Source organism: Apaloderma vittatum, unplaced genomic scaffold (assembly GCF_000703405.1).
Source record: "Apaloderma vittatum isolate BGI_N311 unplaced genomic scaffold, ASM70340v1 scaffold870, whole genome shotgun sequence".
NCBI classification, from domain to species: Eukaryota; Metazoa; Chordata; class Aves; order Trogoniformes; family Trogonidae; genus Apaloderma; species Apaloderma vittatum.
This window is the reverse complement of record NW_009693763.1, coordinates 7317-20173: the sequence shown is the minus strand read 5'-3', so window position 1 is coordinate 20173 and position 12857 is coordinate 7317. Positions and strand designations below refer to the sequence as shown.

The 12857-nt window shown below is 41.4% G+C and overlaps 1 protein-coding gene across 1 annotated transcript; it reads right to left on the bottom strand.

The window, feature by feature from the left end:
• Positions 1-5177: 5177 nt before the first annotated feature.
• RASSF3 (Ras association (RalGDS/AF-6) domain family member 3) lies at positions 5178-9221 on the bottom strand. The gene is made up of 4 exons (XM_009864592.1): positions 9118-9221; positions 7271-7538; positions 6069-6184; positions 5178-5684 (listed from the first exon to the last, which is right to left on the bottom strand). The coding sequence occupies exons 1-4, from the start codon at positions 9124-9126 to the stop codon at positions 5535-5537; spliced, it is 543 nt and encodes a 180-aa protein (XP_009862894.1). The 5' UTR covers positions 9127-9221; the 3' UTR covers positions 5178-5534.
• Between the last annotated feature and the right edge of the window lie 3636 nt (positions 9222-12857).

The following is a 12857-nucleotide window of genomic DNA, read 5'->3' as shown; positions in this document are numbered from 1 at the left end:
CGTGCATCTGTTTTTGAATATAATAGTAGGACCTTTGCTGTGTCCTTGGGAGCAGCTGATAACAAAATACTCTGCGATATTTCCAGGGAAAAGTTTGCAAGTGCGAAGATACAAAAGAACACTGAAATACCTTAATGTTTTTGGAGGTATCCTTTAGCAAATATTCCTATTTTTTGTTTCTTTGGATTTGAATCCTAAGTCTCGGATTTAACTTCCAAAGTTTTCTCTTTTAATAACTTGACCAAGCAAATGTATAACACGCAGCAAATGCACACCTTTACCCATTTGGAAGTTACCTACTTGCCTTTGTCATCAACAGTTAAAGACTCCCTGTGAAGATTCTCTGCCCACTCTGAAGCTTTTTACTCACTTGTGATGATCCAGCTATGGCAGGAGGTGGCTTTTCAAAACCACACCAAATGAATTGCAAATAAGATGTAAGAAACAAGACAACTTTGGACTACAAAATTATCTGACGGGAAAGTAATGGGACTTTATTCCAAAGATACTAGTAACAAGGCAAGATTTTGTTAAAACTATTCGGATTTGTTAAAACTACCACTTCAAACTAAATAACAGTTGCCCAGGCTGCAACAACACAGACTTTTTAGATTTTTTTTTTTCTACAATCAATACAAACACAGAATAGCCATCATTCTAGAATTTTATTCCCTATGATTAATCTGAGATCTACTAACAATCTCGCTAAATGTATGTATAAATACTGCACTGGCCAGCATCGTTTTTTCTTGGAATTCAGTTCGGAATTCAGAAACAGAAAAAATATTTCATTTTATGTGCGGAACACAATTTCTCCCGCAAATGAACTTCAGTAGCGTGCTCTATATGCTCCTGCAGGATGAAAAGGACTGGAGAAGTTTTGAAAGCAGAGATGTTTCCCACCAAACACAAATATGCGACTGAACCTTACAACTAAGTAGGGGAACATGCATGAACGATTCTGGATCAGTGGGACAAGGTAAAAAGTAAACGCAAGCAAAAGTCACAAGGACTGCAGCCAGAGACACCCATGCTGGGAACCTAGGGGAGAAACAATTGTATCCTCATAAACACAGGGGGAGGGCAGGAAGGGAGTAAAAAGTCTTTTTTTTTTTTCCCCAAGAAGTTAAAAAATGTCCTTGCTAAAAATTCAGACTGAAGGAAAACAAAGCAGACTGCAACAACCTGGAAATCCCTGCTACGGAGAGGAGTGGTCCAGCAGTGATCCAGCCCCTGGACTAACCAAAACCCACAAGGTTTCTTTTGCAGAGTTGTATTTCTAGCAGTGCGCAACTGCCGAAGGCACAGACACGAGCTCAGTTACCGGGCACCAAGCAAGTTTGCTGACTGTAATATCTTCAACGCCTTTTACCAACCTTTCCCCAGGTAAGTATTGGAATACTTGCTAATAACAGGTTTTACCAAATGCACACGTAGTCATAATGTGGTTGTCGCACACGGGAAGCCATGAGGTCTCACGCAAATCAACCTTCAAGGAACTGGTCAAACCACCATCATCTCCTGGGCTGCAGGGCTGAGCAACAGAGACCAAACCGAACAGCTGAGTCGCTCCACTCTACCAATTCAGTGAGTGAGGACTAAACCTTTTGGAAGAAACATAAAAAAATCAAACATGCATGTTTCTGTAGAAAAGCACTGAAAAGCCTTTAAAGATTAAAAAAGGGCTGTCCCGGTTTGAGGTAAAGAGAACTAATTCTCTGTTCAGTGATTTTTACTTTTCAGGTCAGTGCTTTCTAAGAGGCTACACATTCTGAAGTCAGCAGCATGTTTTTGCAGACAGTGATAACACCTGATGTTTGCAGTTACTGCCTGGGACTGGGATGCAGAAAGGCTCTTGCTGGTACTTGCTCCTGTAGTGATGAAGGTCACCGCTGGCTCTTGCGTGCCATGCTGGGGGTGCTGGGAAGTAAGAGGTTCATAAGGAAGTAAAAGGTTGCACCCCTGGGGAGGAACCGGCAGGATAGATGAACAAGAGTGCCCAATCCATATATGTCAGATTCAGCACAAAGCTGAGGGATCACAGGTGTTGAGCCCTCTCGCTCTAACTGCTGGTGTCCGAGGAGGACTTCATCTGTTCTTCTGCCTTTGATCCCGATCCTGAGTTCCCGAATCCAGCTCCTGTACCCAGCTCCCCTCTGCTGCTGAGCCTGGGGCTTCCCTGGTGCCGCCTGCCCTGCAGCATCTGTGGGGATTGTTGTTGGGGGGAAGCTGGGTTCAATATTGGTTTTGTATATATTTGTATGTAATTATTTTTATTATTTCCCCATTATTACTACTATTATTTTATTAAAGCTGGTTTATTTTCCTTTTCCAATCTGTACGTCTCTCTGCCTCACTCCCTTTTGAGAAGGGAGAAGGGTTAGAGAGCACCTGTCAGCATTCGGTGCCCGGCCCAGCCCTGACCCTCGACAGGGGCCAAAAGCAGCCTTGGCGCTGCCCAGATGGGAAACACTGAGAGCGGAGCGGCTGCTCCTCCAGCAGGGCCGAGTGTGACGTAAATGTGTGAAAGAAAAGGTCATTTTCAAAGACTGTGTTTCGATTTCAAGGTATTTGTGTGGGGTTTTCTCTTGCTGTATTCAAGAAAACTGATTGGTTTAGTTTTCCTGTGTTATTCCCTACCAAAAATCAGGAGACGAAATTAAAATATGTACACAAGTACAACTGGGACACACCGAAACGTATCTGTTGTTCCAGGCAAATACAGCACGAGCTTGAGATAAACGCAAACAACAAACACACATCACATAACTCAGTATTGCCAACTTCAACTTTAATAATGGAACCATCACTTTTCTTTGCCGTTTCAGTAATAACTTTAAGGGGAATAAAAGCTTCCCTACAAAAATAAAACTAAGCTTGTCAAAATTATAAATAGTTTAAATGTTTGTTTTTAAAGACATATATTTTTGTTTCCCTGCGTTCCCCCTTCCCCACCCCCCACCCATATCATTTATTCGTTCTGGTACCATCACATAATGACATGAAAACAGTTTTCCAACAAAAGCTTTGAGGGTTCAATTTGATGCTGAAATTAAAAAAAGCTAAAAACTGACCAGTCATGACCACTTCTTTTAAATTAAGGCCGTTGTAATTGCCAGTGTGAAAAAAAAAATAGAAAAAAAAATAACCCCACACATGACATCTTACAATAATTAACCGTGGACTAAGACAAAATTTAAATAGAAGTTTATTTTGGTCCCCCGCCCCCTTCGCCCCAAATCAAGACTTATAGTGCACACAACACTGATTGAGGTTTTTGGCTGAAGTAAATGCAGATGTGCCTACTTAAAAGACTGATAGTTTAGTTCAAGTAAAACCAAAATTCACATATTTTTATACTCCACTTTTAAACTCAAACAGTGTTTAAATCTGAGCAACAAATGGTTCGATACTGACAGCGATTATGCAATGATTACGTAGTTACGGGCAGATACATAAATTAAGTAGATGTTAACAGAATACCCACCAACATGCTGCTGCATTCATAGAAAAACAAATGGTAACAAAACATAAAAGCATTCCCTGAACCATTATAAAGTGTCTCACTTGAGGATAATGTCACTAACTCACACATGCACTACAATGTTACATGTGAAATTAAAAACAAACAAGATATGCCTTATGTATGCTTTATAGTTAGTCCTACTCTTAGTTTTTCTTAACGCTTTAAAACATTATGATTGTCTCACCAAGCTTGCAAATTCTTCTTACTAAAAACAAAACAAAACTGTGAGGAGTTTAAAAGAAAGTCTTTTTAAGGATAGGAAACAAAGGCACAATTACATCAAATTACGGGGAAGAACAGAAGCATCTTGGAGTTTCACGCCGTATCCATTAGATGTCACCAAAGTTTTAACAATTCCCTGGGAATTTAAGACAAACACCCAAAGCGAGAAGGGGAAAAAAAACTCCACCGCTTCTCCTGCTCTTTAAATCATTAGCGCTCCTTCACCTGCCCCCCCCCAATATAATATCTCTCGTATCTTCTCTGGCACGATAAATGACTAAAGTATCAGACCTGCCTCATGCTTCTATTGCAACACCCACTTCTTTGGTTTCTTTTGAACGTGCTTTTTTCGATAAATAACTCTGAAAGAACAACATTTATATTTACAGCAAAGTAAAAGGTTTTCTTGCTACATTTCTCCTACTTTTAAATCAAGTAAATCAGCAGTCTGCAGAATTTAGTAATCAGATTTTTCAATCAATAATTTAAAAACCATAAGGAAAAGACCTCCTGAATTACTGAAAGCAAGAGTTACTAAGCTCAGTCACTGACACAGCCAATAAATGTTCAATTTTCTGCTAAGCTGGAAACACGAATAAGGAATTCTACTTTCTTTGCCTGACTGAGCCTTTAACAAACACAGAAGCAGAGGAAGTTATTTTTGTGTTTCAGATATGATAAATCAAAATAATCCAGCCTAAAAATGGATCGCTGAGCCAGAGGAAAGAGCTGACTTACAATAAAGACCAAATGCACCTGTAGTTATAGCTTATGTCTAAAAACTCTATAGTTAGATAGGCATTTCTCTCAGTTATCTGAGATGGTGTCCACTTTTCAGAATTCAAGTAAGCAGCTTTTTAGCCCTGCTGCACTTTTCAACAGCCCTCCCCGTTCATTTACAAAACCACCTTCTCGTGTCTGTGCAGCTCCATTTTCATTTTTGTTTCGCTTCTCCCTCTCATTCCTTCCCATTATTTCTATTATCTTTATTTCTTTTCCAGTGTGGATTTATGCAGTTAAAAAAAACCATAAAACTTATTCACAATATTAAAACATCCTAAAACTTTAATCTTGTACAACTAGTATTTTAACTTTCCTCTGTATAAATACTATCTCCATTTAAAACCAGCCCTCCTCTGTCAGCTGTTTTGAGTTCACCTCCCTCAGCTCTTACCTTCTTTTCAACTTTCTCTTCACCTTCTCCAGAAAGACCACTTTAAAGCCTTCCACAAATTTCACAGAACAAACCACAAGATCTCGTATGCCTTCCATCCTTAACAGTTCCCTCGCAAATTATACAGTAACTATTTGAAAACAGAAAGGTAGTGCAAATCAATTTCATCTCAAAGATAGTGCTCCAACTAATTCTTGTCCAGACGGTTTTAAATTTTCTTTTTAACCCATCAATTTGCACATCCTTTACTTGTAAAGCTACCCTTAAAGTAAAGAAGAAAAAAAATAATAAAATAAAATCTTATTTCATAGCATCCTAGAAAATTGATTACAGTTTCACAGCTTGCACCAAGGTAACTTGGAAAACTCTCTAGGCACACGGAGGGTTGCAAACTGATGTACAAACATGCAGAATCCCTTACTTGTGGGTGCAAGATGCTAAGTGACCTGGCTTACGGAACTAAGTCTATAGCAAAATTCAGGTACCCTGGCATCGCAAAACAGTCTTCCAAATAAAGAAAACTACTCTCTGCTGCTCTTTGTAGGTTGGGTTTGGCATGCTATACTGACATTTGGTAGCGTGCATTTCTCCTGAGTGTCCTTTGGCCCCCTTTTAACCAGGTTTCCACACCCCACCAAGGGCTTCTTCAAGTTTGTCTCTGTAAGCTGCGTAACGCTTCTTTAAGATTTGCAGTTGCTCGTTTTCCTCTTTGTCCAGTATACGCAAGAAGTTTTGCAGTTCAGGAATACTAAAAGCTTCCCACTGGAAAGAGAAAAAGAGGAAAGGATGGATGAGATGGAATAGAAAATACGCAAATAACGTATATGCAACATTTTTAAGCAAAACTTCAGACGCTCAAAATAACTTCAGACTGAAACAGTACCAGACACCCTCCTTGACAATCTTAGGGATCTGAAAACATTTTACTCTTTTAAATTGTTTGTTTGTTGTTTTTTTTTCGTTCTGCTACTAACAACGGGTCAGTCTGACCACAAATGAAACATCTACAAAAGGCACAGAGTAAATATAACTAGAAAATAAATAATCTGCTTCTGAAAAATGAAACAAATTATCAGCATGGATCAAACAGGAGCCCACTCATCCACGGAGCTGAGCGCACACAAAACCAGCGGGAGCGTAACGTACCATGACTTCTCCAGTTTCATGCTCACGTAGAACAAAACTGAGCATTTCTGTCCTAGGACCCGCCACCAAACGCAGGTAGAGGGGATGTTCTCGGTCTGACAGCTTGCATGTATAAACTGCAGGAGGAGAAAACCAGAGGGATGCATCATCCTTACTACAGATGTTCCAAGTGCTTTGAATGATTAACGCTAGCCAACACTACAAAACTTCAGCGATTACACACATGTAGCCACAAAACTTACACGCTCTACATACTGAGTAGCAGTCCACATACTAGTTTTGAGCAAATGAGTTTTAGGGAGAAGCTGAGCAGATGACGGGTGGTAACAGTTCAAAACAACATCCACGTAGGAATGGACTGGCCTCTAGTCACCACAGTACATCATCTGAATACACGCAGGGGAAAAATTCACCCCCCAAAAAAATCACCACCACAAGTCTGTTGCTCTAACTAAGCATTTAAGACATGAGAGCTGCAGTGTCACTATTCCGATACCTCTTCTCACTTAAAATCTCATACAAAAGACAACATTGCCTGCCTGACACGGTCGGTGTGACCCACAGCCAGAAATATCTGAACTCCCGAAACTGCTCCCAATGTCCAGGGAAGAAGGTGGATTCTAAGTGCAAGAACACAGCGTTGGCAGGAGGCACTTTTCACTAAAAATACCTTTAGCATCTTCTGGTACTTCCAGACACAATACACAACAAACTTCTATCAGCAGTCAGCACGCTGGGAAAGCCACACACGAGCACGACACGAGTACGTGCCCCATGATGCCCATCACCTCAAGAGCTGTCTGCCGGTGCAGTGACTCCAGGTATCGCAGATATCAAGGCTCCTCTTTTTAAAACTCCGTCCTGTAATTTAGTCTCACAGACCTGCAGCGTATCAGGCTAGCTGCAGTTTACAACCTGATAATGGGGTGTATTAAATAAAATATAACGGACTGCCAAGGCACAGGAGATCTGCGCAGACGGTTTAGTAGGCTACTTTGTGTTTCGTGAATTATTCTGAAATATCCCCAAGTCATTTAGTCTCTTCCACATGCTAGTCTTCACAAGGAAAACAGACAAGAGAGGTCAAGACTGTCACCTCCACCTACCCGAGTTCTTCCACCCTGCTTCTTTCAAGTATTCCTAGAGCACCACTCCCTCCCCACGCCCCTTCACTACCCAAATGCCACCAGGTGAAGTCGTACCTTGGTCTTCCTTATGACAACGTTTATAAAGTGCAAACTTGGCAGGGTTGTCAGCCACAAAAAACTTTTTGAGCAAGGCCTCGATAACTTCGCGAACGGTGTTGGTGCTGCTGATGTGAAGGGTGTTCACGCAGCCGTCTGGCAAGTAAAAAGCGGTTTCGTTATTGCTCTGAACGCACCTCCCCTGGCTCTGGGAGGACTGCACAGTGATCGGTCGGCAGAGTTCCAGCTGAACTTTGATGAAGCCGGTGTAAACCCCATTCGCGTTCTGCAACGGGAGGAAAGGATTGAACTGTCAAAAATGAGTGAGGACCAGCTGTGACATATGAGAGAAGTGGGCAGGTTAAAACAGTCATAGTCAGCAGCGCCGCTGTAACATGCTATGTCTTGTCGGAAAGAGATATAATTTGATAGTTTGGACATTTATTCTTTCCGTGTATCTGCTGAACACTATTCTTTTTTCTTAATACTAACCACTGAATTCTAAGAGTATTAGGACCTCATCAAGGAAAAGGTACTACAAACTCGTGCTAAGTTTTCACATTAGGAGAGAACTATTGGCTTTAAGTTGCACCAGGGGAGGTTCAGGTTAGATATTAGGAAGAACTTCTTTACTGAGAGGGTTGTCAGCCATTGGAACAGGCTGCCCAGGGAGGTGGTAGAGTCCCCATTCCTGGAGGTGTTTAAGAGACGGGTGGATGTTGTGCTGAGGGACATGGTTTAGTGGTGCTGACAGGGCTAGGAAAAGGCTGGACTTGATGATGTTGAAGGTCTCTTCCAGACAAAACTGTTCTATGATTTTATGATTCTGTGATGCTAACTATGAAGTGAAAAGATCACTGACACATGTCTTGAACAACAGGTTTTACGCAGAAATACAGAACTCATCTCCCACATTTTAGCTGTGCTTGTCGAATTAGTCTAAAGCATCTAGATGAACAAACCCTGTTGCAATTAAAAAAAGAACAGGAATAAATGCCAGCCTAATCAACATTTCAAATTATATATTCCTGTTGCTTCTGAAAGACAAAATATCAAAACTGATCAAATTTTACCGAGCTAGAAAGTTTTAGGAGGTCTTATGCATAGTCCTGACCCACATGCAAACACATAATAAAATCATTTTAGCACATAGTCATACTTGTATGGTTTAGGATATAACAGAATTTCCGAGTTTCCATATACTATACACACCCATAGGAGTAAGTAACAGATCAGAAAATCTGGACGACACAACGACTGAACAGCAGCTTCCCTGGCAGATAGATGTGAATTTTATTAGCACGGTCTGCAGTCAGCTGTGTTAAGTCTCAGACCTGGTCCCCCCGATCCTTGGGAAGCAGAAGTCTACCTGCATTCCACTGTCTGTGTTATGGGGATGGGGGAAGGAAGTCTCCTCCTGCTGCAAAACCTGTACAACTACTCTGAAAGTTAAGTCTCCTGTAATAAATATTGCATGTTTTAACTTTTCTCATTGGCTGAGCATCTTTCTCAGAGATGCCTGTCAAAAATTTATCAACATAAATAAGACAAATATACCTTCATGTTGACTCCCTGAGGGTTTTAATCTGACAAATTTACATCTTAGCGTCAACTAAGACTTTAACTTAAACACATTTCAAATGACATATACATCTCTTTCAATCCATATAAAAGAGTTATGTGGATAAAACCACTTCAGAAGTGAGATTTAATTTCCAGATCTAAGAGTGAGTCTCTTACAAAGTCATTAAAACAGAGACACTTTTATGTGTAAGATCCTGAGAATAAAATTATTGACAACAAACTACAAAATTACAGTTCAACGGCCTCTTTTAAAAATTACAGGAATCTTGTGCAAAACTTACCAAGGTCATCTTTAATTTATCAGTGACAGACGAATTATAGCTCTGTATCTTCTCTTTAACTTCTTCTTTACTGAGATAAACATGAGGTTCTCTCTCCTTCTGAACATCCTTCAATAACAACAACAAGAGACAGCAGTTTTAGAAAACAAATCAGAATTCTTTTATGACTTCAGATATGAGCATTCTTAGTCAAAATGGTAATTATTCCACAGAGGCTCAACGTACAGTAATGAGCTGTACAGCAACAGAAAGGATTAACATGTCAGGCAAATCAAACAGAACACTTGGACTGGATGGAGACGGTTAAATCAACACACCCAAAGACACTTGTGTCCTTTTTTTGCCAACTGTTTCCACTCAAATATTTATCAGCAGTATGTCAAACAGCTCAGCAAGTTTTATTGCTTGATTTGCTCATGTCAGTGCTATGCAATTTTGTTAAGAAAACAGTTACAATTTTTCATGAGATATTACTTGGGGCACAAACGGGTATCTCTAACCAAATGAAGAGCACTTACTAACAAGTAATACCAACAAGCCCAGCCTGTGCCGACAACCGAAGAGCATTCCAGCGTGACAGTGTGTTACACATACAGTCACCAACTACTACATGATCTATCACAAGTAACCCTCTGGCTATATGATGTTACACCAAATTCATGTTTTTTCCATGGGGAAGGCCCTATTAGATTTTTTCAACTGCTGCTTTTACGATCTCCCTACAGATTTTACATGCAGCAGTAAAATCAGTCCCTGGAGCTGGAATTTATCCAAACAAACATTTGTTCCCAATACATATTCCTGCAGCTAACTGGCGTTATAAATACACTCCGGTTTCTACCACTAGCACAAAGGCCATATATAGTATAAAAGAGTTCCAGCTCTCAGCTTTAATGATTTAAGACTAAGAAAGAGAGAAGCTTTGAAGAAGCTTGAAACTTTCAAGGTGCATCCAAATGGAGGAAGACACATTCGGCGTACGGACAAACTGCCAAGTCACGGTGCTCCAATCTGTCTTGCAAGCACATCCCATGAAAGGATTTCCCCAAATAAGCTTTGGAGCTTATGCCACGGAAGGATTTCCCCAACGTCAGTGGCCTGCCCTGTGTCACAGTCTTTGGGATCCCGCTAGGCACACACCTCTGTGGACACTCCAGCTTGCCAGAAACGACCCCAAAGATGAGCACGTCTGGTTGCGGAACTGTTAAGTCTCCGTTTGCCAGAAAGAATCCACACTTTTTCCGCCTCCTAATTTAAAACCGGCTAGTTTTAGCATTTTGGGGCTTAGTTTTGCTTTTTCTATATGGTATTTTACTAAATGACATGCTGGAGCAGACTTTCTTTTCCCCATAGCTATAAAAAGAAAGGCGTGGTCTGAATGGAGAACTGGAAGCCAGAAACCTTGAATTCTGATCTGGACTCAGATACTGATTTCCTGCATAACAGAGAGAACATGCCTTGAATTCACACATCAGGAAAATGAGGCAAAAAGGAACACCACCAAAATGCAGCTCTCCTACCAGTTCCTTAAGCACAACTCTAATAAGATTGTGCAGCATCTCACATAGCTGCCAGACCCCACCTAGTCTATTACAAAATACCAAATTACTACATATTTTCAGAATTCAAGTTTCTATTCTCACTAGAGAAATTAAGCTTTTTTGCACTTCTATTTTCTTTTTCCAACTCCTTCCTCCCCCAAACTGCCATACTAATGACAGACAGAGATTCATCTAATCTGCTCACTTCATCTCTCTAGAGGCTCTTACGACTTCTGTAGTGTTCTATCTGGGGGAAAATTAATAGTTATAAAACAAAACATGCACAGGGGAGAAAAAAAAAGTAGTATTTTTTTCCTCTGAAGTCAAAGTAAATGTTATTGATAGTTATTTTAAGCACAAAAAGAGCAAAAGCAAGAGCCCATAGTCACAGACTGGAAATATGGGCGCTCTAAAGGTTGACTTCAAACCATGTTGTGGCAGTGGGACAGGACACCCTTGGCGGTGGATACTGGAGGGACAGGGACAGCCTGCAGGCCTCTGGCTGGAAAGCTCTGGCAGGGCACTGGCCATCGGCACAGCTGATTTCAGGAACCCAAGCTTTAACTTGGAACGCTCTTGGTCTGCGTAGCTGCAGACAAGCCCCTTTACATGGACATCGTCTAGGACTCATCTCTGAGAGACAAGCACGTTGTCAAGTTCACGCCTTTCCAACCCGCTAACACTGCTGATACCTTCCAACAATGGACACTGCTCTTTTAATATTTGTCACTACTGCTGATTGTTCAAGCAGGTACCTCTCATCTACCCTATTGGGGCTGATTGTCACCACTGAAGTCATCTACAACATCTACTACCAAGAAGAGAAAACACTAAGCAGGAAAGAAGAAAACACTCACCCCCTTTCCTATGTCCAAACTTCAACTTTTCTTTAAAAAAAACAAAACCACACAATCAAAACTAATCAAAATAACCCCACTTCACATTAACTTCTGTGCAGCTCAAGAGGTTTCATTTGGCAAAAAGTACTTTTAATGACTGTAGATGACAAGAAGAACCTATTGCCTTTAATGGCATAAGCTAAATTCACAAAGCTGACATGCAGAAAACAACATGTATCATTATTTTTTTTAAAAGTATTAAAAAAACCCCAACTTAGTGAACAGTAAATAAGAAAAGAGAGCAAGTAACTTTCTCATTTTCATATAGGGAAGTTTTCACATACATTTCTCTTCTTCCGAGAAGACAAATTTTTCTAGCAAAGTGACAGAAATTCAGTCAAGTTAGAAAAGACTCAACCTCATGGAGATCACAGGAGTCCTGTGGACAGCCCAGGGAGCCAGGCATGATGAGCAAAACTCAAGAACGGCACCTAAGCAAGCTAAGTTCTGATAGACTCAGTCAAGCCTGTAAGGAGCATCAGGAGAACACAGCACAAAACGCTAAACAGGCTCCTGATAGAGCCAGATGGATTTGCAAGAGCGGGCTTGATGGTGCTGGAACTGATGGCAAGGGCAGAGAAAGCGGCAGCTGCACATGTTGGTGCCGAGCTGGAGGCGGTAACTCCATCAGGCTGGTGGCAAGAGGGACATGGAAGCCAGGGACAATCAGAGCAGTGCCAGTCTGCTCTAGTGCGGCTCTGCTCAGAGTTGGGGGTCGCTGGGCATCACCGGGGGAGCTGAGCTATGACCCAATTTGCGACTTGAATATGTCACTGGAATTTCTACCTGCTTGCGTCAGCACTAGAGGCCAGGCAATTTTGGCAAAGTTAATTAAGCACATGCCAAACTGTTTATATAAAAGCTGAGATAACCTCGTTCTGTAGCATACTGCCAACAAATGTAGCTGTAACTCATCTTCAGAACAGCTAAAGCCTGTGTCCAGTTTTGGGCCCCTCACTACAAGAGGGACACTGAAGTGCTGGAGGGGGTACAGAGGTGGCTGCCAGGCTGGTAAAGGGCTTAGAACACAAGTCGTATGAGGAAAGGCTGAGGGATCTGGGGCTGTTTAGCCTAGAGAAGAGGAGATTGAGGTGAGACCTCATCGCCCTCTACAACTCCCTGAAGGGAGGCTGTAGAGAGGTGGGAGTTGGTCTGCTCTCCCTAGTGGAGAGTGATAGGACCAGGGGAAATGGATTTAAATTGCGCCAGGGGAGGTTCACGTTAGATATTAGGAAGAATTTCTTTACTGAGAGGGTTGTCAGCCATTGGAACAGGCTGCCCAGGGAGGTGGTTGAGTCAC